Source organism: Cibotium barometz, chromosome 60 (genome assembly GCF_041138505.1).
Source record: "Cibotium barometz isolate CiBa-2024 chromosome 60, ASM4113850v1, whole genome shotgun sequence".
NCBI classification, from domain to species: Eukaryota; Viridiplantae; Streptophyta; class Polypodiopsida; order Cyatheales; family Cibotiaceae; genus Cibotium; species Cibotium barometz.
Genome location: NC_141105.1, coordinates 11,692,722 through 11,719,856, shown reverse-complemented (window position 1 = coordinate 11,719,856; position 27,135 = coordinate 11,692,722). Strand labels below are relative to the sequence as shown.

Genomic DNA, 27,135 nt, shown 5'->3' with positions numbered 1-27,135 from the left:
AGAGTAGGAACGACCAGATCTCGTGGTCGACGAAGGACCCCCTTTAGATGCGGAAGTACGTCTCGCATAGGTAAGGGAGGGAAAATCTGACGATGTTCACCTTACCTCTATCTCCCACTTCGGGGAAAAGCCAGGGCTAGTCCTCAGAACTGGAGAGGTACCATGACAATGCGAATGTGCAACATCATCCTCAAGGGTGCAATCATCCTGTAACTGTAATGCAACATCCTCCTGTGAGGGATCCAGATCATGTGCCTCCAAGGCCTCACCCTCCAAAAAAGGATCAACATCCTCTGAGGCAAGAGCTGCATAGGGGTTAGGGTGCTCCACAGGGAGTGTGGGTGAAGGGGCAGGTATGGGGGTACGAGGGTGCCTGCCATCCCTACCCACAACCGAACGCTGTGTGGTCTGCTGTGGCAAAGGAGCAGTTGGAGTCTCGGCATCTGCAGAAGGCCTCTGATGGGCAGGACTACGCCGCATCCTAGCATGGCCCCTCGATCTGGGACAATCTCTAGCAATGTGACCTTGTCGACGACAAATCCGACACTGGTCAGGTCTGCCTGCAATCTGCATCCTCTGGCGGAAATGAGATCCGTCAGATCTCTGAAGCATAACATGATCATCAGTAATCGATGGATCAGGAACAAGCACAAGGACTCGGGATACACCATCAAGAGTGGCGGTAATGACCGCGGAAGCTGAGGCGGGGGAGCTCGGGAGGATTGGTACCTCCAAAAGTTGGCCAAAGGATGCCCCTATGGAAGCTAAAAGCTTCCAATAGGACCGAGGAAGAGCAGGGAACCGTAATGAGACCGGGGTAAGGCGCTGATCCTCCACAACTGGATCAGAGCCCACCTAGTACTGAAAGAAGAAAATCTTCCTAGGACCAAGAGGAACGGGGCTGCTAGCCAAAGCCTGAGAAGTAGCTTCTGAACAATGAAAGTCCACCTGGAAGAAGCCTCGACCAAGTAAACGAGTATCCTGAAAGTGCACAATGAGCTCCGATGGGAGAGCTGCTAGAAGCCATTCACGGGCCTGTGAACGAGAAGGGTGGGAACCATGTAGGAGAAATGGGGGAGAGACAAAGCTAAAACTGAAACTGAAATGAGAGCAAGACTAGAAGGAGACACAAAGCGTAGAGATAGCTTGAGATGAGTGTAGACAAGACACAAGATTGATACTTTCATTGATGTGACACCCACAATATATAGGTGAGAAGTACAAGATAGAGTAGACTCACTGACTTATGGGACAATTATAGAGGTGCCACATGGCACTAGACTAGACTAGACTAGGAGAAGTACACCTAGTGTGCACTTATCTCCAACACCCTCCTTAAGTGGACACTAGGAGGACATGACTGACAAGATGACAGATGACAAAGATAGGTAATAAGGCAAGATGAAGAGACTGATGACTGATGACTAGACAGACAAACAAGCCAAGATAAAATGACTAAGACTGAAAGACAAAAACATAAGACAAGATCCTAAGACACCGCTCCTCAAGTGATATCCTCATATGGGTCCACAAGGGTAGGGACAGAAATGGATCATAGACTTAGACATAGACAATCAGCCAGTAGAGTGGTCCCACAGACAAAGGGACTGTCAGATAGACATTAGAGAGTCTGACAACTAGATGATAGATGGGGACATAGACAAAATTCCAAAGACATGTGGGTAACTAATCCACCAAAGATAGGCATATAGACTGATAGACAGAGTGTCAGAGACATATGACTGTAAGATCACACAAGATAGACACATAGACAGAGAGACTGACTGATTGTAGATAGACAGAGAGATGGACCTTGATAGATAATCCCTCCTCAAGGGCAATCCTCCTGCTAGAGTGGGTAATGCAGGGGTGCCTCTTGGATAGGGACAAAGATAAGTCCATGTAGACAAATAGACATGACATTACCCCATGATCTACATCATTGGTGATCAATGGTGGTAGATAGCATGAAAGCATAGACAAATATGAGAGAGATGGGAAGGTCTTACCATATTTGGCAGTGTCTAATCCCGTACATGAGAGACAGACAGATGAAGGGAAGGTCTTACCACTTGCTGAAATGCAAGGGCAGTGTCTAATCCCATGAAAACTGAAAATTAAATTTTTATATTTTGAGTTTTTTTTTTCGGAAGTAGAAGACTGAAAATTACATCTAGATATCCTGATTTGATTACTCCAGCCTGAGCAGGTCTTCCCTCTTTCAAAACCATATCTTTGACAGTCTATCCAGAGGGGTAAACCATGAATGCCGAAAGTAATCATGAAGCATGAAGAACTTGCTAGTCGTAAAAGTATTAGGGCCAGGCTGAGGATTGTTAAACGAAGAGCATCCATACCTTGAAATTTGCAGAACCAGGAGCAACCTGATAAACTAAAGATGAAGGGGCTGTCCCATGTGAGAAAACAACAGCATAACATGATCCAATGAGGACTCAGAACCGTAGCAAAGTGTCGAGCTGATTCTGACCATAGGTGAGGTATATCCATGGAGTTGTGCAGCCATGAAGTGAGTGTACAAGTTGCTGGAATTGAGGCAACAAAAATCTAAATGTATGCGGGCTGCTTCATGAAGAAAGGGAGAAACCCTAACGATAGCAGAGAGCGAGAGGAAGCGCAATGGCGACGAAGACGAAGAGAAGGAGAAGGCTTATCGCGCACAATAAAGCATACCATGCGGTGCCGATGCCTTGGCCGGAAACAGGGCCCTCGTGAAGACCGCGTAGCGAATGTCATGAAACGAAGTCTTTAGAACAGCGACCATCTTCTAACTCGGTTGTCGTCGCCAGAAGACTTTGAGACGGGGTCCTGAGTGGCAGAGCTTGCAAAAGTAGACAAGAACCTCCTCCTGTTATTGCTGCCCGCAGACGCTGCTTCTGAGGGGAGCTAGGATAAACCTGCTCTGATACCATGTAGGACATGTAGGAGAAATGGGGGAGAGACAAAGCTAAAACTGAAACTGAAATGAGAGCAAGACTAGAAGGAGACACAAAGCGTAGAGATACCTTGAGATGAGTGTAGACAAGACACAAGATTGATACTTTCATTGATGTGACACCCACAATATATAGGTGAGAAGTACAAGATAGAGTAGACTCACTGACTTATGGGACAATTATAGAGGCGCTACATGGCACTAGACTAGACTAGACTAGGAGAAGTACACCTAGTGTGCACTTATCTCCAACAAACCATAAACTCTCGCAACAAGGGTAGTCTGGACCTCAAGGTCAATGTCGTGCTGAAGAGAGGTGAGCTCGTCTTGTGAAAAATTGATGATTCTCCCGGCCAATGGGGGTGACGAAAGATTGGCTGTGGCAGAAAAAGCCATAAAGCCAATCAAAAAAATGGGCGGTCGACTTGAATGCAGGTAAAATTGCTGCTGATAGAGAGGCGGGTGCAGAAAAGGGGGGCAAAGGCAGGAGCAGAAGGGCGGGAGCAGCTTGGGTAGCAAAGGCAGTGGGGCAGGTGGGGGCAGCAGAGGGGCAGGCGGGGACTGCAGAGGGGGAGGCGTGGGCAGCAGAAGGGCTGGCGGGGGCTGAAGAAAGGCAGGCGAAGACAGCAAAGGGCAGGCGGGGGCAGCAAAGGGCTAGGCGGTGGCAAGAAAATCAGCAGCGCAAGCTCACCTCAGTAATGTAAGTAAGATTCCCAAAAAAAAGAAAGTTTTGACCCTCTAGAGCTCAACATGAATTCCTCTTCATATTTACAGGAGCCTCGCCCATCTACAAAGACACTGAGAGAGAGAGAGAGAGAGAGAAAGAAAGAAAGAAAGAAAGATTTTATTAACGTCTTCCAAAAGACCAAACTCGGCCTATGAGACAAATCAGTGTACCTATGTGGGGTATCCTCTGAGAGAGAGAGAAATGAAATGATATATTAACGTCTTCAGAAGGCCAAAATGATCTATGAGACCAAAAAGGTTACAACAATTGGTGGATCTGATACAATGTTTGTGTAAGAAAAGCTAAAAACAACTAAACAACTATGAGGAAAAGTAAGGTACTAGGAGCTCCTAATGGATAACATCTGGGAGGAAAACTCCAGCAACAAAGGTAAGCATCATATACATCACTATCCAAAGATGTCTCTCATCGGTCGATGGCGGATATCCTCAATGTCCTCCATGGTGAGTACTCTGACTGGACGTCTCCCATGCCGTGCTAGTATGGTCCTAATCCTCTGTTGTAGTCTCCGCCGGTGTCGAGATGGGCCTCTCATCTTGGGGTGCCTGGACCGCCCCAGCTCTATAGCCCGATCAATCAGTGTACCTCTGGTGCGGCTATACTCTGGGGCTAGTTGCAATGCCTGCTGGCCTGACTGCTCAATCTCTGGTCGAAAGAAGTCTGTAATCTGCCTCCGTAGGTGTCTCTCCCTCTCTGATCCCCTCCCTCTCAAGAGACCCTCTCTATGTCTACGCAGCTCCAGCAAGTATAATCCGAGGCATCTCTGATCCTGGTATCTCATGACTCTAGAAAGTGGTCCGAAACCCTCACTGAACAGGCAGTGAAAACGGCCTCGTATCTCATAATATACTGGACAGTGACATATGTAATGTAACTCTGTCTGTGGCTCCATCTGGCACAAATGACAAATCCTGGCCTCAGTTGGTACTGCTCTGAATCTGCCAGTCTCAATCTCTAGCTGGTGTGAGGATGTGCGCATCTGACCAATAGCACACCGTACCCCATGAGAAAGATGAGTATCCATGTAGCTGGGTCTAATCACAAACCCATCCTCCGTGAGCTGGAGAAGATGATCTCTATAGAAAGCCATCTTCGTACCAAGCTCGTGTGTCGGCTGTATCCATGTCCTCCTAGTGTCCAGCTGCGTCAAGTCCTGCCTGATAAGTCTGGTAATCTCTGCCCGTGTGAGAGAGAGGGAGGGTGCATCCAGGGAGTACTGAAGTGGAGGTAGCCTGTCCATACTAAAGCCATGCAGTTGGAACCAAGCTGTCATCTGTGCATACCAACATGATCCGTCTCCCTGTGATGCCAACTGTCGTGAAGAATCCAGGGCTAAGCGAGCATATCTGTCTCTAGGGAGAGCCCAAGTGCTATGTATAAAGGAGACTGATCGAGTGAGTGCCTCTACTACCAATGGGGGGGCAGCCATCTGTGCACGGATAATATCATGTGGTACGGAGGCCTTGGCCCTAATCATCCGGGAAATCATAGATACCAAGGGCCTCTCCATACATCTCCATCCATGAGTGCTACTAGCTCGGCTGTGGTGATCCACTGAGGGTCCCCATATCTCCACTCCATACAGCATGGCTGAAGTGACCAAAGTGTCAAAAAGAGCCAGAGCTTTGTTCGAGGTTCCTGAAACTGAACCTGCGAACACATCCTCTCTAGTCTCCCCAATGCTGCATAAGCTCTGGTCAATCTGGTCTCCGCTGCTCTCCTCAAGGAAAATAGTGGGCCACTAAAAACCACACCAAGGTAAGTATATGCATATGTATACTCCACTGTCTCCTGACCATATGTAAAGGTGGGTACTGACCTCCTAACCCACTGTGTTGTGGTGTTAAACACCATCAGCTTGGTTTTACCAAGGTTAACAGACAATCCACTGTCCTGTGCAAACGTGTGCAATGCATCCAAATGACGCTGCATCCCCTTTGGAGAATCTGAGATCAGCACAATATCATCAGCATCTGTCACCCTCCCGCTCTACATAGTCCAAAACCTCATCCACATACATCCCAAATAAGGTGGGAGAAAGGGGGCAGCCCTGTTTCACCCCAATAGTGGAGTGAACCATCTCAGATATACCCTGAGTAGTATGTACCTGCCCCACAACTGTCCTGTATAAAGCCATGATTCCCCAAATCAGCTCTGTGGGCACTCCCATCTCCTGTAGTCTGCGCATCAGTCTGGCTCTCGGTACTGTGTCAAAAGCTTTGCGGAAATCCACAAAGCAACAATAAATCCTCCTGCCATATAATCTGCCCTCCTCAATAATAGCTCTGAGTGTCAAGATATGGTCAAGAGTGGAGAAACCTCTCCTGAACCCTGCCTGCCCTGATGCACGTATGCCCTCTCTCTCTGTGCATCTACTCAACTCCTGCTCAAGAATAGACGCATATAATCTAGCCAATGTGTGACCAATCATGATGGTACGATAATTCCCAGGAAGCATGGGATCCCCTGACTTGAAGATATTTACAATCGTGGACATATTCCAAGTCTCAGGAAAACCCTCACACATGGCTCGGTTAAACATCATAGCAATAAGCTCTGCAAGCATATCTCTAGCATGAATAAAGTGCTCTGCTACCAAACCATCATGATCATATGCTCTCCCAGTCCTCATCCTGTCAATAGCTTTCCTTACCATCTCAGCAGTAAAGAAAGCACATGTCTCTGGGCATGGCTCCGATGGGTCTGGCAGGGGCAGCTGTCCTGGTGCTGGGTATAGGGATGCTGCATACTCACCCCAAATCTCTGTGGAGGTAATGGCTGGTGATGGTGAATGCTCATGGAATAGTCTCCATGCCTCGCCTGAGTCCTAACTCATAAATAACTGATACAAATCCCTCTCTAACTGAGCAAGATAAGCCCTCTTCTTCCGTCGCACTAGGTGCCGGAAGGTAATCCGTGACTGTCTGTGAGTGGTAACACCCATGAGCACCTCTCTCTGTAATCTGATCCTCATCTCTCTGCACTCCTCATCATACCAACTGTTCTTGGGCATGTTCCCAGATCGTCTCCGTGTAGGCTGACTATGGGGATATGCCCTTGATGCTACAGCATGAAGCGTCTCTATCAATATTTGAGTGAGCTCATCTAATGGCTGTCCCGGCTCCTCGGCACATAAGTGTCTGTATATCTCATCCGTGTACACGGTGTCAGTCTCCCTCGTAAAGGTATAACGAGTGTGTGTGGAGACCTGTCCCAATGGAGCGGTGTTAAATTGAAATGTGAGACTGAAGGACAAGATAGCATGATCCACTGCTATTCCAACCGGCCTAGTGCCTACCATAAAATCCTGAAAAGAGGGAATGAGACTGGGCTGAGCCAAAACATAGTCCACTGTACTAGCACCATGCCGATGTGGAAAGCTAGTGAAACCGCCCGATGTCGGGAATCTCTGTAGGCCATTCAGGATGGCCAATCCATGTGCAGTCCCCATGTCTATCAAATACCGCCCATACATTGTATGTTCCTCATTTGTGAGAGTCTAGATAGGCCCATATCCCTAACATCAAGCTCCCTCAACATCTCCTCTGAGGTATCATAAAATACTGTCTGGTTATGGGCGGTCCTGGCATTGAAGTCCCCCAAGAGAATGATGTCACCATCCCTGGAGAACTCCCAAATGTCATCATCCAAAATAGAAAAGGGAGACTTCCCGCTAGGTGATGCATACAGTGATGTACTAGGAGCAAAATAGCATATAGCAATGTAGAGATATCTGCCCGTCTCTGCCCTCAATCTAACCCACATGTACCTAGCCTGCTCATCTCTGCGGACTATATGTATCAGTGGCTGTAGCTCCTCTCTAAACTATAGTGCCACTCCTCCTGAGCCCCGTCCTCTATGCTCTGAACGAGTCTCCTGTCTACAAGCTGTCTCCCATCGGTATCCACTAACATGTGGCATGGACTGTCCAGGAGCCTGATGTGTCTCACAATAGAAGATGATGTCCCTCCCAGTGAAACTATCCTCAAAAGCGCCTACATCAAGGCGTAGAGATCCATTACAATTCCAAGTTGCAGTCCCATAGGTCTCGCGCCGTCATGAAGAGCGCCTCTCCATAATCACCACTCTACCATCTCTATAGAAGGCCACTTTCCCTTCTCTCGGGCTGCCCTTATCTCAGGCATAACTTCTTTCATGTGGGCAAGCTACGAGAGTGTGAGGTCATCTCCAAGAAATATTCCCGTCTTCTTGAGTGTAGGACGTCTCTTCAAGAAGTCCTTCTTCACTTCCATGGAGGGGAAACGAATGATAAGTGCTCTCTCCTTAGAAGATTCGCCACTACCTTCTCTCTTCTTTCCCACTCTCCATGCCTTTGTGTGCGTGGCTTCAATGCCCATCATAGAGAAGAGCTCCTTGGTTTCCTCTTCCGCATCATCACGGTCTTTTAGACCGGACACCCGGGTCTTCCTCCTTTGCTCCTCTTCAAGGGTCATGTTGATGATGGTGGGAGTGGGATGGGTGGAAAATTCTTTACCTTTCCCTTTCTTGGCGACCTCGATCCATTTCTCCGCCTCGTCCATCTTCTTTTGTGTCTTTGTGATCATCTCCACCCATGAAGATGTCTTCTCTTTCTGTTGCTCCTCCTCCTCTCGAATGATCCTCATTTGTTCCTTGATGGTATTCGTCTCTTCAATAAAGGAGGGCTGAAATTTTCCATCCTCAAGCTTGCCTTTTTGAAGTGGCTTCCAACTCCTTTTTGAGGGCTGAGATTTCAGCCGCTTGACTTTTAGCATGCAATTTGGCCTCCACTAGTTCCTCCTTTAAGGCTGAAATCTCAGCCTCTTGTTTGGATGTTCTCTCTTCGAGCTCTTGGATTTTGTCAAATCCCTTCTCGAGTTTGGAGAGGCGGTTTATGATTGCGGTAACGGAAGAGTCGACCATCTTCTTGTTTTCTTTGATAATTGTGCCGAGCTTGTCCTCCACCTTCACGAGCTCCTCTTTAACTCCGGTCTTGGCCATGACTTTTTGCAGAACTTCCCCAGAGAGAGAGAGAAATGAAATGATATATTAACGTCTTCAGAAGGCCAAAATGACCTATGAGACCAAAAAGGTTACAACAATTGGTGGATCTGATACAATGTCTGTGTAAGAAAAGCTAAAAACAACTAAACAACTAACTGAGACTGAAACAACTATAAGGAAATGTATGATACTAGGAGCTTCTAATGGATAACATCTGGGAGGAAAACTCCCGCAACAAAGGTAAGCATCATACACATCACTATCCAAAGATGTCTCTCATCGGTCGATGGCGGATATCCTCAATGTCCTCCATGGTGAGTACTCTGACTGGACGTCTCCCATGCCGTGCTAGTATGGTCCTGATCCTCTGTTGTAGTCTCCGCCGGTGTCAAGATGGGCCTCTCATCTTGGGGCGCCTGGACCGCCCCAGCTCTATAGCCCGATCAATCAGTGTACCTCTGGTGCGGCTGTACTCTGGGGCTAGCTGCAATGCCTGCTGGCCTGATTGCTCAATCTCTGGTCGAAAGAAGTCTGTAATTTGCCTCTGTAGGTGTCTCTCCCTCTCTGATCCCCTTCCTCTCAAGAGACCCTCTCTATGTCTACGTAGCTCCAGCAAGTACAATCAGAGGCATCTCTGAGAGAGAGAGAGAGAGAGAGAGAGAGAGAGAGAGAGAGAGAGAGAGAGAAATGAAATGATATATTAATGTCTCTAAGAGGCCATAATGGCCTATGAGACCAAAACTGAGAGTACATCTGAAGTTGGTGTCTCATCAAAGAGAACAAGACTAAAAAGTACGATAAACTGATTGTCCTACAGTTATAAGAACAGAACTGCAAGACTCCGAGATGATACTCAGTAGAAAATACTGGAAAATGTATATCAGGTAGATCCATGTATGCTGATCAGTTGAAGTGTTGCCCTCTCCTTAGATCAAGTATCTCCGCCATCATGGGGTCTACTAAAGACCCAATGGGCCTATGAGACCAAAGTGATACAATAATGTCCATGGCATATCTCATCATGGAATGGAAAATAAAATAGAAAGAACACATAAACATAACTATCTCACTTGGGTGATACAAAACTGTCCATGGAAACTCATCGTGGAAATACTAAGAACATAGAAACATGAGAGCAGTATCAGCTCCGTGTAGATGGCACTCTCCAAAATATCAAGCATAGGGCTAATGAGTATGGCCGAGAGGTGTCCCTCAGCTATGTCACATGGAAAGGTAGCTCGATGGTGGTGGAGAATTTCATGGATTTGGAGTTGATAAGGTGATCGTGGTCGATGGGGGTGCCGGGGGCGTTGGGCACGCTGTAGTGTGGAGGCTCGGTCTGAGGTAACTCCTCTCAGGTGAGGTAGGTCCAGAGCAGCTCGTGAAGGGTCCAAAGATCCACTATATCGGTGTCCTCCACCTCCTGGGTCCGGAAGAAACTGGTGATGGTTGGCTCGCGAGGGAGGGGGCGGGGTGGTTGGGGCCGAAGCTCTCTCAAGAAGGTGTCCCGGTGTTTGCGGAGCTCAAGCAGGAAGAGGCCTAGGCAACGCTGGTCCTGGAAGTCAATGATGCTGGAGAGTGGACCAAATCCCTCACGAAATAGACAGTGAAACCTCTCGCAGATCTCATAGTATACTGGGCAGCAGCATATGTAATGCTCCTTTGCCTCAACCTCTGTGTGGCATGATTGGCAGATCCTCTCCTCTTTGGGTCTCCGTATGAGCTTCCTGGCTCTGAAGATGCGCTCAGCTCTACCTTTCTCCACTTTGAGGCGATGGGATGAAACCCGTATCTGGCCAATCGCAATCCGCATGGCATGGGACATGTGAACACTCAAGTAGCCCGGTTGCTCGATGAATCCATCCTCAGTGAGTGTGAGGAAGTGATCTCTGTAGAAGTGCATCTTCATGGGGAGCTCCGAAGGTGTGATCCATGTGCAATAGGTGTAGAGGTTGAGAAGATCTAACTAGATAACCCGGTTGGTATCCTCGTGAGAGAGCCGGAGAAAAGGGGAGTCCAAACTGTACTGAAGGGGGGTAGGCGGTCCATGCAGAGCCCATATACTGAGAACCAAGTGGAAACTAGTGCATACCATACTCCAGAGTGGCCCTCAACTGCTAGCTGTCTGGTTGACTCCAGGGCAAGCCTCGAGTACCTGTGGGGATCCGTGTGACTGATGTGATGGAGGTATGTGACTGTCTGGAGAGTGCATCCACTACCATGGGGCTGCAGCAAACTCTGCCTGGATAATTTGGTATGGGACTCTTGGTTTGCTGCGGATCATACGGGAGAACATCATGACATGGGGCCTCTCAAGTCGCTGCCAATCGTCATTGGATAAATCATGCCCCCATAAGGCTTCTCCATACATCAAGGCTGGTGTGATGAGGGTGTCAAAAAGCCAGCCCTTCGTCCTGGGCTCTTGGAAATGTGCCTGGAAGCACTACCGCTCAAGTAAGCTCAAGGCTACATAACCGCGTGTCACTCTACCATGTGCTGCGGAAAGAATGAAGTGTGGGCCACTGAAAGTGACACCAAGGTAGACATAGGATGAGACAATCTCCACAAGATCCCCTCTATATTGGAAGTTCAATCTGGATGTGAAGGGGCGAGAGGTATTGAAGACCATAACCTTGGTTTTACGAGGGTTAACATAGAGGTTCCGCTGAGTGCAAAAGTCCTGTAAGGCATCCAACTGTCTCTTAAGCCCCTCGGCTGAGTCTGAGAGGAGGAGGATGTCATCTGCATAAAGTAGTATGGGGATCAATATGCCTGCCAGTGTCGGACCAGCCCCGCCTAATCCGTTAGTGAGATCTCATCATTTAGAGGCCGAAAAGAGTGGGTGAAAATGAAATGTTATATTAACGTCTTCAAAAGGCCATAATGACCTATGAGACCAAAAGTTACATCATGGTGGATCTGATACAATGTCTGGATTAAAAAAAACCCAGAAAATGAAAAATAAAGATGATACTACTGGCACCTAGAAAATGAAACTGGAACTGGAAGGTAAACAGAAACCCTTATAGGGTGTGAATATAGTGAGGGGGGGGTATGCTATGGAGGTGAGTGGAATATAGTGAGGGGATACAATATCATGTGGGACGGAGGGGTACACTATGGAGGTGCCTCCATCTCATAATATGTGCCGCATCGGACGCTGGCAGATCTCCTCAATATCCTCTGTGGTCAGCATCCTGACTGGGTGTCCCGCATGCCTCGCAAGAATAATCCGAATCCGCCGCTGCAACCTCCGTCTATGCTGGGATGCCCTCCTCCGTAGTCGTGGGCGTCTGGACCACCCAAGCTCAATCGCACGATCAATCAGTGTACCTCTGGTGTGGGCGGTATCCATGTCCTGCTGCTGCTGTGGTCCATCTGGCGCAGTGATGGCTGGACTAAAGAAGTCTGTAATGTGCCTCTGAGTCTGGCTCTCTGTGCGCCTAAGCAGGCTATCTAGAGGGCAGCCCTGTTTCACCCCAATAGTGCTGGAAATCTCCTGTGATGTACCTCCTGGGGCTCTCACTCGTCCGATGACGGACTCATAGAGGGTGATGATGCTCCAAACCATGTCAGATGGGACTCCTATCTCCTGTAGACGGTGTAGGAGGCGGGCTCGGTGTACAGTATCAAAAGCTTTGCGGAAATCCACAAAGCAACAGTAAATCGTCTGATGTGGTGCTCTACCCTCCGCGATGATGGCACGGAGGGTGAAGATGTGGTCAAGGGTAGAGTAGCTCCTCCAAAAGCCAGCTTGTCCTGAGGCCCTGTCTTGAGGCTCTGCATCCTTGGCTCTCTGCAAATGAATTGAGCTCCGCCTCTAGCACTGATCCATAGAGTTTGGCCGGCAAGCTGCGAGAGTGTGAGGTCATCTCCAAGAAATATTCCCGTCTTCTTGAGTGTAGGACGTCTCTTCAAGAAGTCCTTCGCTTCCATGGAGGGGAAACGAATGATAAGTGCTCTCTCCTTAGAAGGTTCGCCACTACCTTCTCTCTTCTTTCCCACTCTCCATGCCTTTGTGTGCGTGGCTTCAATAACCATCATAGAGAAGAGATCCTTGGTTTCCCCTTCCGCATCATCACGGTCTTTTAGACTGGACACTTGTACATGTAAGGCCCGGGTCTTCCTCCTTTGCTCCTCTTCAAGGGTCATGTTGATGATGGTGGGAGTGGGGATGGGTGGCGATTCTTTACCTTTCCCTTTCTTGGCGACCTCGATCCATTTCTCTGCCTCGTCCATCTTCTTTTGTGTCTCTGTGATCACCTCCACAGAGAGAGAGAGAGAGACAGAGAGAGAGAGAGAGAGAGAGAGAGATTAAGCGTCTACTAAAGACCCAATGGGCCTATAAGACCAAAGTGATACAATAAGTCCATGGCATATCTCATCATGGAATGGAAAATAAAACAGAAAAAAAACATAAATATAGCTATCTCATTGGGGTGATACAAAACTGTCCATGGAAACTCGTCATGGAATACTAAGAACATAAAAACATGGGAGCAATATTGTTGGAAATAAGTGCACACTAGGTGTACTATTTCTCTAGTCTAGTTTCAGTTGAGTCTTTGTGTCTTGAGTCTAGTGCCATGTGGCACCTCTACATTTATCCCATAAGTGAGTCTACTCAATCTTGTACTTCTCACCTATATATTGTGGGTGTCACATCAATGAAAGTATCAATCTTGTGTCTTGTCTACACTCATCTCAAGGTAACTCTTTGTCTTTCATTTGTGTTCTTGTTTCATTTCTAGTCTGCTCTTGCTTTTATATTTTTTACATGGTATCAGAGCAGGCTGCTTGCTCCTTCCCTGTGTTGCCCGCCATAGCTTCAGGCCACCATCTACCTAGCTGCGCTCAGCTTTTAGGACCAGCCTATTCACATTCTGAACGCCCTGCGCCGGCCTAAACTTTCTGTCCGCCAGTTTTATGCTGTCCGCCCTGCGCCGGCCTGTTTTCCAGTAGCTGCTGCGTACTCCTGTATGTGTTCATGCTCATACATTTGCTACTATTCTCTCTCTTGGAGCTGCTGCTGCCCGCTGTACTGTTGCAGCTCTCCGTTGGCTGCCTTCTTCATCAACTCAAGGGTGCGCATCATCTCAAGGCAGCTGCAGATCGACTTTCCTCCTAACGAGCTATTTGCTGCATTCAGTTCTGCCATCGCTTCCTCTTGAAGAGTCTACAAGGTACTGTGCATTGTCTCCTTCAGTTTGCTGGTCAGTCCTTTTCTTATCCTCATATCTGCAAACTGCTAGTTCCTCATGCTTCGATGGGCTGTCACATGCTATGGCCTTGACAAGTGGTGAGAGAGCCGGCTTCTAAAAACAGTTTGGATCTCTTCTTTCATTCATTTCTGCAAATCTTGTAAGGGAATAGACACTGCCCTTGCATTTTAGCAAGAGGTAAGACCTTCCCACATGGCCTCTTCTACTCATTCTCTCATGTCTATCGACAAATTCAATGGGTCCAACTTTCATACTTGGCAAATCAAAATCAAGTGCCATCTTATGAAAGAAAGTCTTTGGGACGTTGTTCACCATGCTGCTCCCGAAGATTCCGACATTGAGCAAGTTATCACTTATGCTCCCACTGCCAAGAATGACAAAGCCTATGCTATCATCTTGCTCGGTCTTGGAGATGATTACATTCATCACATCTCCGACATACAGTCTGCTTCTCGAGCATGGATCACTTTGGATACCCTTTTTGGACCCCGCTCTAAAAACTCTAAGATTGCACTTATGATCTCATTCTTTGATCTATATATGCAGGAGGGAGCTACTATAGCCTCTCATGTCAATTATTTTCGTAGTCTTATGGTTCAGCTTGCATCAGTGAAGTCCCCCATCTCCGAAGATATTGCTATTGCTGTGCTTCTCAAAAGCTTACCTGACACATATGCTACTCTTGTCACTACCTTCAAGTATCACAATAATCCTACTCTTGAAGGTATCATCAATGCTCTCCAAGAAGAGGAAAGAACAAAACAACAAAAGGTAACTGACACTGCATTTTTAGCAAAGAAAGGAGGTTCTAAGGTAAGAAAGCCTTGCACCCATTGTGGAAAAACTAATCATATGGAGAAGGACTGCTTCAAGGCTCATCCATGCACCATTTGTGGCCGTGATAATCACTGGGAGAAGGACTACTACTCTAAAACCTCTACATCAGCCCCTGCATCTACCTCAGCCCATGTTGTTGCAGCATCTACATCAGCCATAGTAACCTGGACCGGCAGAAACGGTCGGTTCGGACCGGGTTGGAAACGGTGTTTCCGAGTTTCCGCGAGGTCGGAAACGGCAAGAAACGGAGTTTCTTTTGAATTTATTTTAGACATGTAAAAAACATGCATAGAGACATCCTATTAAATAAACTTATGTCAAGAGATGCAAAAAACATGCATAGAGACCTCAAACAAGACACATCAAAGACTCAAGTGGACATTAGAATCATAACACTTAACAGAATGTAGATAATGGACATGTATGATGTCGCAGCAAATTCATGTGAAGGCTGAAGGCTGAAGCATACATAGCGAGCTGCAAATTGTGATCATAATACATCATACATATCAGCAATGATCATCAAACTTGGGAGTCAGAGGTGCAATTTTCAAAATTAAATGGTTCAAAAACTACAAAATAACCGACATGCCGGCTGCCAAAAAAAAATGTACGGAAACGGCGTTTCCGCTGGTCTCCGTTTCCGGAAACGGCCGAACCGTTTCCAGAGGGCGGAAACGCCGTTTCTGGTTACTATGACATCAGCAGATCTTGCTGTTCATTCCTCACATGATGAGGAGTGGGCTTTCTGATTACTTCACCTTTCTTGTCTACCACTTTGACCACCGATGATGTAGGTCAAGGGGTTCTAGTGTCTTACTCATTATGCTTTTTGACCTCTCTCTTGTCCCTACCCAAGAGGCAGAGATTGCCCTTGAGGAGGGGATGTCTTCAAGGTCCATCTGTTTGTCTACAGTCAGGTCTACAGTCAGTCTTCTGTCTATCTAGTCTTGTCTATCTGTCTATTTGTCTATCAATTTGACTGTGTCTTGTCTATGATCCACTCTTGTCCCTACCCTTGTGGACCCATATGAGGATATCACTTGAGGAGGGGTGTCTCAGGATCTTTTGTCTCTCATATCTTGTCTCTCAATCTATCAGTCTTTATGTCTGTCTTCTAGTCTTGTCCATCTTGTCTTCCAGCTTGTCTCTCAATCCTTGTCTACTCTCTCTGTCTTGGTCTTATCTTTTGTCATGTCATAGTCTTGTCTTTTTGTCTTCCTCCTAGTGTCCACTTAAGGAGTGTGTTGGAAATAAGTGCACACTAGGTGTACTATTTCTCTAGTCTAGTTTCAGTTGAGTCTTTGTGTCTTGAGTCTAGTGCCATGTGGCACCTCTACATTTATCCCATAAGTGAGTCTACTCAATCTTGTACTTCTCACCTATATATTGTGGGTGTCACATCAATGAAAGTATCAATCTTGTGTCTTGTCTACACTCATCTCAAGGTAACTCTTTGTCTTTTATTTGTGTTCTTGTTTCATTTCTAGTCTGGTCTTGCGTTTATATTTTTTACAAACATCAGCTCCGAGTAGATGGTATACCACTCTCCAAAATGTCAAGCATGGGGCTGACGAGTATGGTTGAGAGGTCTCCCTCAGCTATGTCGTGTGGAAAGGTAGCTTGATGGCGGTGGAGCATGTCCTGGATCTGGAGCTGATTTGGTGATCGTGGCGGACGGGGGGGTCAAGGGCGTCCGGCACGCTGGAGTGCAGAGGCTCGGTTCGAGGTAACTCCTCTCGGGTGAGGTGGGTCTAGAGCAGCTTGTGGAGGGTCCACGAGATCCACTATGTCGGTGTCCTCGACCTCCTGGGACGCTTGTCCTGGAAGTCAATGATCCTGGAGAGTGGACCGAATCCCTCACGAAATAGACAGTGAAACCTCCCGCGGATCTCATAGTATACTGGGCAGCGGCATATGTAATGCTTCTCCGTCTCAACCTCTGTGTGGCATAGTCGGCAGATCCTCTCCTCTCTGGGTGTCCGTACGAGCTTCCCGGCTCTAAAGATGCACTCAACTCTACCTGTCTCCACTCTGAGCGGTGGGAAGAAACCCGTATGTGGCCAATTGCAATCCGCATGGCATGGGACATGTGAACACTTAAGTAGCCCGGCTGCTGGATGAATCCATCCTCAGTGAGTGTGAGGAAGTGGTCTCTGTAAAAGTGCATCTTGGTGGGGAGCTTCGGGGGTGTGATCCATGTGCAATGTGTGTAGGGGCTAAGAAGATCTGACCGGATAACCCGGTTGGTATCCTCGTGAGACAGCCGAAAAAACTATACTGAAGGGGGGGTAGGCGGTCCATGCAGAGCCCATTTACTGAGAACCAAGTGGAAACTAGTGCATACCATACTCCAGAGTGCCCCTCAAGTGCTAGCTGTCTGGAGGATTCCAGGGCAAGCTTCGTGTATCTGTGGGGATCCATGTGACTGATGCGATGGAGGTAGCCTCCACTACCATCAGGGTTGCAGCAAACTCTGCCTGGATAAGCTGGTGTGGGACTGATGGTTTGTTGTGGATCATACAGGAGAACATCATGACCTGGGGGCCTCTCAACTCGTTGCCAATCCTCATCGGATAAATCTGGCCCCTAGAAAGCTGCTCCATACATCAAGGCTGGTGTGACGAGGGTGTCAAAAAGCCAGCCCTTCGTATTGGGCTCCTGGAAATGTGCCTGGAAGCATTGCCGCTCAAGTAAGCTCGAGGCTGCATATCCCCGCGTCACTCTGGCATGTGCTGCGGGAAGCATGGTAAAGTGTGGGCCACTGAAAGTGACACCAAGGAAGACATAGGATGAGACAATCTCCATAGGATCCCCTCTATATGTGAAGCTCAATATGGATGTGACGGGGCGAGAGGGAGAGGGAGAGGGAGAGAGAAAAAGAGAGGAGAGAAGAAGAGAGAGAGAGAGAGAGATGAAATGATATATTAACATCTTTAAGAGACCAAAACTGAGAGTACATCTGAAGTTGGCGTCTCATCAAAGAGAACAACCAAATGAAATTGAAAAGTACAATAAACTCACTGTCTTACAGTTATAAGAACTGTAAGTCTTCATCTCTGCCTACTGCCATGCTCCGGTAATGGGCACATCAGTGGCTCCAATTTTTGTTGCAAGAGCTTTTGCATCCTCTTGGGGATTTCCCTTATCTTCCCACCCAATTACACGTACATGTAAGGCACGTGCCCGTCTCTTGGCTTCCTCTTCCAATGTAGCATTCATCACCTCTACTTTATTGACTCCTAGATGATACTGAGTAGAAAATACTCAAAAATGTTTATCAAGTAGGTCCATGTATGCTGATCAGTTGAAGCGCTGCTCTCTCCTCAGATCAAATATCTCCGCCATGGGGCTGTCTAGAATGGAGAGGTCATAGAAGCGAGGTAGGCACCTTCGATGCCGAGAAATAATGGCTCTGATCAAGCGATGGTGAGGATGCCGTGGTTGGGAACCTGGTGGGCGTGGTCGACAAGCACGACGTAAGACGACTGCTCTATCAGTGTGGTGACTCCCTGGGAGCGTGACTGGTGCCCTGATGGCCTGATGGAGGAGGTATCAGGAGGGGTGTGGGCTGGGCTGCTGGTGCTGGTGCCGAAGAAATCTATGAGGATCCTTTGTCTAGGTACATCATGGCTCGGTCTCTTGTCTGCCAAGAGGGTCTCTCTTCATCTCCTGAGCTCAAGTAGGAACAATCCTAGGCATCTGTGATCCTCCAACTCCAGGACCCTGCGTAACGGCCTAAAACCCTCTCTGAAGAGGCAGCGATATCTCCCTCAGATCTCATAATAGACTGTACATCGGCAAATGTAATGCTCCTCTGTCTCTGCCTCCTGGTAGCATAGCTGACAAATGCAGTCATCCAAGATGTAATGCACATATTGCCCTGTCTCAATCCGCAGCTGGTGTGATGAGGTCCGGATTTGTCCAATGGCACAACATATCCCACGTGATAGGTGTACATCCATGTATGCCGGCAGGTGATAAAATCATCTGGTGAGAGGTATAGAAAATGGCTCTTGTAATGAGCCATTTTCGTGCCTAAGGGCTCGAGGGGACTAGTCCATGTCCTCTGTGTGTCCATGAGACTCAGACTTGTTTTCTTTAGGATTGAAGCATTCTGGACAACATCTTTACCTTTTGGGAGGCGACAGCTTTGGCCAGGATGCGGCAGCAGGACCTCATTGTGCTACTCCTAGAATTTGAGAAAGCTTATGACAGGGTGGACCGGAGCTTTCTGGAGGGAACAATGAGCTAGATGGGATTCCCCATGGAGGGGATTTGTGGAGTCTTAGGACTTTATTCAGCATCACACAGCCAGGTTCTCATTCCAGGAGCCTGAGGCAACAGATCCCCCTTTCCTGCTCGGTTCGACAGGGCTGCCCTCTGGCGCCGTACCTCTTCCTATTTGTCGCCGAGGCCATGAGTAGTTTTCTCTCCGACCACTAGACCGGACTTCGGGGATTGTGCCTTCCCCTCTACACGTAGGAGGAGCTACTGGACTCAGAGTTTGTAGACGACACAGCAGCCTACCTTGCTAGAGATGTTGGGAATCTCTAGATATTCGTGGAGGCGATCAAGATTTTTTGCCGTACATCAGGAGCGGAGATGAACTAGCACAAGTCGTGTGGTTTTTGGGTAGGCTCTGCACCTGCCCCGACTTGGCGACTAGTTGAGGCTTTCGAGTGGATCTCGAGGGAACTACAATCCGTTATCTCAGTTGCCAGGTTGGCATTGATATCTCTCCCGAGCAGTAGCTCGCTTTGCTTCTTCTGTGTATTCGGAATAAGCTTTTATACTGGAGCTCACCTAGGCTATCCCTAGTAGGCAAAGTGGTGGTGGCGAACTAGGTACTGCTTGCCACCACGTGGTACATCACTTTGTGCTGCGCTTTTTCTCGGGTATGTATTGGCTAGGTACAACGTTTGATGTGGAACTTCTTGTGGGCCGGAAGTGATAGGAGGCCAGCTACGGCCAAGGTGGCATGGAGAGTGATCATTCAGCCACATAGCAGAGGGGAGCTTGGCCTCATCGATCCCACTATACAAAGCCATGCCCTGCTAGATACCCAGTGGTGGGCCTTGGAAGGATTTCCTCTTGTCTCGGATTTCAATCCGCACTCCGAGCCTTGGAGACCCGTGGTCGCAGAGTACTAGATGGATCTTCACAAGGATGTGAGCCCGTGGTTTTAGTCCCTCCTTTGAGGAAAGATTTGCAATTAGTCTACTTCATGCTTGGGATCATCTTAAGCCACCCCTCAGACAGATTGTTCTAGTGGCCTCAAAAAAGGAGCAGCTTCGGCAGCCTTGGTCTGGAACGCCCTAATCCGTTTACCCAGTGGCCACATGCTAGTGGCCCGACTGCATATATCCTGGGGCGCCTTGACCATGGGACCAGACAGGTCTCTCGGAGATAGGATTGCACATAGGCAGTTACCTTAGGAGGAGCATGAGAGAGGCCTGACAGGGATTCGGGGTAGAGACAGGCTCAGCATCGACATCGACTCAGCTATTCCTCAGGAGTGACCGACTCCTATTCCAGACCCAACCCCCTCGGTATGGCTAGCTGTGTTTACCAAACATGATATCCTTGTGGCGGTCCACGGCTGTCTCAAAGCCTCTTCAAGAAATTTGAAAGAAAGCGCTGCGATAGACCTTGAGACTGCCAGTGTGCGGCTGCTGCCGATGTGCCATTTATCTCAGGCATTTGGATCGTGCGGCCAAGCCGTGCTATATATGCAAAGAAGGGGGCATCCAGAGTCTCCTCCCGATCTACGGGATCATGCCAAGTCCACTCTCCAGGGTCCCACTGTAGCCGTGTGAGAGGTTGGCTCTCCCAAATCCATAGCCGCCATAGTCTTTCCCTGGCCACCTTGGCCGGTGTTGGATCTATGTGCCATTCCCGTGCCCAAAAACCAATCACCCTCACCCTCTGCAAGGTGCAGCCTCTGAAATTCTCCAAGGGGTGCTCTAATCTCTCTAGTCTACCATGGGATCCAATAGAAAAAGTGAGCAGACCACTATCCTCATCTGCTCTTTCGGCTGACGAAGATCACTCTCTTTCTTTGGCTGATGGAACATAAGAGTTTCGCGGTTGGTACTTGGCTGGCAGTCAGAGGTCGTTCAGCAGCATGCCTGAGGTGCCGTCACCCCCAGGAGTCTCACCAACATTGCCTTTGGGATTGCCCGAAGGCTCAGCAAATTTGGCAACGGATTCTGTGCATCTTCGCTATGGGCAGGGCATCGACCCGGATTGTCACTTGGGGTACTCTAACTGGGCCACCGAGGCTAGAGTGGTTAGGACTTATGAGGAGGATGGGGGAGGACTAGCCCTTGTGGTCTCCCACCATCGTATTGCAGTAGTACCAGTCACAGCCCCACCGACAGGTGAGTGGCAACCAGGCTCATGCCAGAGATGGGAGATTTTTTTTTTCCCCAGAAAAGAGACATCTATTATTAAGTATGAAAAAATTTTACAAAATGGAGATTTCACACCAAGAAAGGTGGAGATTTCAACCAATCAGGAGCCCTGTGCTGCCAATAGGGTCCCGAATGAGAGGACGTGAAAAAGATACCAATGTCCCACTCTCTCATAAACTGGCCGTGCTTCAGCCTTCGAAGATCCCTCGGTTCTAGCCCAGGTAGCCATGATGGTGTGAATAATATCACTCCAAATCCTGCAAAGACACTGAGAAACAAGAACGGGAGTACCCTCAATGGCCTCGGTGTTCGAAGATCCCTCGATTCTAGCCCAGGTAGCCATGATGGTGTGAATAATATCACTCCAAATCCTGCAAAGACACTGAGAAACAAGAACGGGAGGACCCTCAATGGCCTCGGTGCGTCTAGCCTTCCAGATATTCCAGGCTGAAATGCTATAGCAATAATCTCCCAAGAACTGTCTAACCTCTGTGCCGGAGGGAGAAAGTGTGAAAGTGGCAAATCTTGAAGACAACACTGCCGAGCAACTCCTTGCCTAACCATAATGGCCAAGCTCGTGTCAGTCCCCTCGAATCTCAGCTGAGGCCCAGACTGTGTCAACCAAATGATAGAACCAAAAGAAATGATAGCATCCCTCTTAATCCTACCAAAGAGGTGTGCAATCGCTCGCAGACCAAACCCTCTGTGCTTCCCTGCATTCCCATAAACAATGGTAAACTGACTCCAAAACTCCTGCACATCTAGGGCATGCTGGGCAAGCACCAGTATAAGTGACCTCCACTGATTGGTGGCCAGACCACCATGAAGAGAAACCAAGATAAAGGAGGAAATCAGTGGCTTCCTATAAGAATGCCACAATCTCCGCCAAAAAACCCTCTGAATGTCAGTCGAAATGCCGTAGGATTTCCAATGGGGTCTAAGAGTAGGGACACTCTGAATGTGTCCCAAGGTAAGATGTCTTGCATTCCACACCGTATAACTGAAAAAAGGCATGCTTTTCAAGGGATTACAAGCATCCTTCCACACCCACTCACCGGGGTCCCAATGCAAATGTCTGATAGGGCAGCCACCATACAACCAAAGGCTAACACTCTCTGTGATCCTCCCTGGGGGGGGGGTGTCAACAAAGACGTGCTTCCCTAACCTGCCAACAACTCTAACCAAACGAAACTGGAGGCCCTCAATAAGGTCCTGCGCGTCACATCTCTCCAACTGCCATCCATCTTGTACAGAAAAAAAGACCGGTATATCATCCTCCCTAGGCAAGGGGAGGCCCATAACTTGAAGAGGAACACCTGTCCCAGAAAAAACCCCAAACCACGAATGATGATGGTCTTCCAAGAAAAATCCAGTAATCCAGTGGTTGGAATGGCTGCATCAATCTATGCAATCCTCCGACTAGAGCATCTCAAACGCTGCGTGAGATCCAATCTCTGTACCTTGGTGAGGCTCTCAAACCTCCTCCAAGCCAACACTGTAGGGCAAAGGGTCTCCCAGCTAGCCCAAAGAATATGCATAGCTGCCCCAAGAGGCCTACCATGCACATCTAAGATCAAATCATTCCACAGAATGGGCTGCTGGTTAACTTCCTCCGCTGAACACGGGGGGATGTGTACCAAAAAACTCCTCAGGCAGTCCCAGGTCCGTAGGAGGGACCTAACCAGAGGGGATGAAGGGGAGCGGTGAACTGTATGCAAAAAAATAAAGCATGAGCTGAGAGTCCAGTCACCTCCGCGAACAGGGACACACTTCGTGATCTACTGCATGAGAAAGTCCTTCCACGGCTCAGTGCCTGGAAGAAAGCCCCTAACAACGAGCTTACACAGCAAAGCCTTACATTGCACCTCAGGGTCAATGATATTCAATCCCCCTTCCTGCTTAGGCCTGATAATGGTTTCCCAAGCAACTCTAGCCCTGGTGTGTGCATTTCCATCAAGCCGTGACCAAAGAAAGTTCCGAATAAGGCGACGAACATCCATTCCTGAATCTGTGGGTGTACCATCACCATTGCAAAAACCACATGCCTTATGCCAATTCATAAGAGGACCTGCAGCTAGACAAAAGGTCTCTAATGTAGAGTGGAAGCAAGATAAAACTTCGGGGGAAGTTTCCGAGAATCCAGCTATATCATCTGCAAGCACACTATTGAGAAGCACCTCCTCCTGCCTAATTGGCAGACAACAAAATCTTTTGCTTGAGATGGCTCTTAAATTCTGTGTACGCAGTAGCTGATTACAGAGGGGCAGGAGTGTCCAATGGGTGTTCAGCCTAGCGGTGTGTGGGTTTGTGACTGGGAAGAGAGGGGGGGTGGGGGTCCCGAGTCACGTCCCTACGCGTATCCAGGCCATTTGTGGCCATAATTGTACTGCCGCCCTTGGACGGTGGACCAACTTGCCTTCGGGTGCACACTCATGTTGGTACCACAGAAGGATCTACTCAAGAGGAAAAAAAAAAGATATATCAAGAGACAAAGTCGATACATGGTATTGATGATGGGAAAACCTACTTTCTCATCATTGTGTCTTTTTTCCAGCTTGTTTTGTAGCTATAGCAAGCGTCAATGAAGAAGAATGGACAAAAGAGGGCAAGGAGGGAAATGTACCTCCACTTGGGTTAGGAATTGGTTAGGAATTGGTTAGGAAGGATATGAAGGGGAGAATCCAAGGGTACAAAGACGTGACATTGCAGGAATGTCAAAATTCAAATAGAATAATCAAACTATTAAGTTTTTGTTTACATGTAACTTTCTGATATGTATGCTGTTTTTAGTAGATTTAATTTTTCGAATTGGTTGAGAAAGCAATTTTTCATTTTAGTAGCGTCAGAATGTGTTCTTCTTGTCAAGTTGAAAAACTTGTTTATCAGTATTGGGAGTTAATTAAATCCATGGATTTGTACAATCAGGTGTCTCAAAAAGGATCCGGACCTTCTCCAAGATCCAAACACACTTGCTGGATTTACCAAAATAGGTATTATAATATATGGTGTTTTTGGAAAATTTTCCAAATGCAGAGCAAGGGGATAGTTGATTTCAGCATATTCTGAATAGTCTTTAGGAGTCCAGCAAATGGTCAAAAATATGATTGATCTGAACAAACGTTTCTAGAAAGCCGTAGAATCTTGAACTTCTGTTGCACGTTGCACTTTCTAAATGACAAAGAAGACAACGACATTCAAATTATAAACTTCGTGTTCAGCCATTTTACATCCTGCATAGAAGTAAAAAATGCAGGATTTTCTTGCTTTTTTTTTGCAAGAAAAGACTTCTATTAAGTATGAATGAAACAATACAACATCACGGCCGGAAAATCCTCATCCGAGGGTGTGGTGATCTCAACCAATCTGGGGCATAATGATGCCAAGAGAGTCCTCTGGGAGTCGAAGAGAAGAAAACACCATGATTTCATTCTCTCAGATCTGGTGCATAGAGGCTTTAGAGGGTATTGAGATATATGATGCTCAGTGCATCTACTCCTTATGAAGTTACATTGTTCACACTCTTATGGCCACATGGACTCATATATAGGGGCCATCCTGGCTCTCCAAATTTGCTAGGAAGTAATACTGCCAATGATCTCCCAAGTGGTATCAATGCTCTGCAGAGGCGGTGTATACCACACCTCAGGAATATCCTGAAGTGCACCCCTTTGAGCCACACCTCTGCATACCAACATGACAGGATCAAAATCCCTTCCCTCCAAGAAAATATGTGGGCCAGACTGAGCAAGGCAAACCAATAGTGCCCCATGTTACATAAACTGGTCCTCTCCTCAATTTGTGTAAGAACTTGTGTGATCTCCACGTGTGTTCTAAGAGAAACCTTACTAGAGATGAGTTCATATATTTGAAGGGTGTAGGCCATGGAGTAGCTAACCATGGTTGTATGGGGTAACCCAAGGACAACTAGGAGGATAAGGGGATAAGCGAACTTATGGAGCTTCTTCTAGTTGTCCTTGGGTTACCCCATACAACCATGGTTGTATGGGGTAACCCAAGGACAACTAGGAGGATAAGGGGATAAGCGAACTTATGGAGCTTCTTCTAGTAGGCACCTCCCTTCTCCTAGCCTATGTAAGCACCATCTCACTCTTTGTGAGTATCATCTTGTACTTGGGAGATATTGGGCTTTCTTCATTAGTTTTTTTTTTTTTTTCCAGAAAGGAGACTTCTATTAGGTATGAAAAATTTTACAAAATGGAGATTTCACACCAAGCAAGGTGGAGATCTCAACCAATCAGGAGCCCTGTGCTACCAATAGGGTCCTGAATGAGAGGATGTGAAAAAGATACCAATGTCCCACTCTCTCATAAACTAGGCACGCTTCCTCTCTGCAACCCTCGAAGATCCCTCAACTCTGGCCCAGGTAGCCATAATGGTGTCACTCCAAATCTTGCAAAGGCACTGAGAAACAAGAACGGGAGTACCCTCAATGGCCTCAGTGCGTCTAGCCTTCCAGATATTCCAGGCTGAGATGCTAGCAATAATCTTCCAAGAATTGTCTAACCTCTGTGCCGGAGGGACAGGAGTTGCCTAACCATAATGGCCAAGCTCCTGTCAGTCCCCTCGAACCTCAGCTGAGGCCCAAATTGTGTCAACCAAATGATAGAACCAAAAGAAATGATAGCATCCCTCTTAATCCTACCAAGGAGGTGTGCAATCGCAGACCCAACCCTCTGTGCTTCCCTGCATTCCCATAAACAATGGTAAACTGACTCCGAAACTCCTGCACATCTAGGGCATGCATGTTGGGCAAGCACCAGTAAAACAGACCTCCAGTGATTGGTGGCCAGACCACCATGAAGGGAAACCCAGATAAAGGAGGAAATTTGTGGCTAGTACTTGTTTGATTAGTTTGACCTCATTAGCTTATGTACTTCATTAGTTTGACCTCATTAGCTTATGTACTTCATCTAAGGTCAAACTAATGAACTCATTGCGTGTGGCTAATACTTGTTTCATTTATCACTACTTTTCTTAGTGCTTGTGTATAGCTTTGTACTAATGGTTGAGTTGATTATTATCTTTTTTTTTCTGGGAAAAAAATCCTTCTATTAGTTAGTGAGAAAAAAAACCAAAATGGCTAAGTACAAATCTGTCCCCAAATGGGGAATGAGAGTCAAGATGAACAAAGCGGAGGATGCACTTCTCCTCCGGCTGGCCGCTCTAGGGAAGAAGGCTATCTCATACAATGGGGGGAGGGGGAAAAACCACAAGGGTGGTGTTTATTGCCAAGTGGGCTTGCCACCACCATCTCTAAGAAAGGGACTATGCCGCTAAATCTTGAGGCACGCCTCCTGACTCTTCGTCATGCGGTCTGAGCCACCCTAAGCTGCCCCTACTTACCTTGGAGGTTATGAATGATATTGAGCTAGATGCTCCGGATAGACTCTGTTGGCGGGATGAGAATGCCTTTCACGGCTTCGCTGCATCAAGCTCTCCATATATGCCACGCGGCTATACTACTGCAAATCTCCCATCTTTGGCAAGAACCTGAAACCCAACAACCTATAGGCGGAGCTGCAATTGACTCAGTGGAAATACAAAGGTGAGACCTGAAGGGCTAGTCCCCCACCCTCCTCCTCATATGGGCTGCCTCAATGGCACAAGCAACAATGGAAATGAGAGACCTGAAGGGCTAGTCCCCCACCTTCCTCCTCATATGGGCTGCCTCAGTGGTTAAAGCAACAGTGCCCCACGTAACAATACGGGTGGGAGGCCGATCCATAGTGAAAATGCATAGAATCCTCTACCAAACCTACTGAGCCTTTGGGAAATCCCAAAGACAGTGACGTTGAGACTACCCCCAATGGCCACACCTCTGAAATAATGATGGTCTACCCCCAATGGCCAATCAAGTGCCAACTGCTAAGCTCCTATGTGCCAGTTGCCACATGAAAAGAGTGACCTTCAGCGGCTGAGAACTATACCACAGCCGCTTCCAAAAATCTGAGAGAA

The 27,135-nt window shown here is 47.6% G+C and overlaps 1 protein-coding gene across 5 annotated transcripts in view; it reads left to right on the top strand.

The window, feature by feature from the left end:
* Positions 1 to 27,135, top strand: part of LOC147604983 (dynein regulatory complex subunit 7-like) — a 321,324-nt gene that overhangs the window by 145,012 nt on the left and 149,177 nt on the right. For all 5 annotated transcript variants that reach the window (XM_086794267.1, XM_086794266.1, XM_086794269.1 and 2 more), the window contains one exon: positions 24,085 to 24,149. In XM_086794267.1, the coding sequence (XP_086650393.1) occupies positions 24,085 to 24,149 (65 nt within the window). The remainder of the gene's footprint in view (positions 1 to 24,084; positions 24,150 to 27,135) is intronic.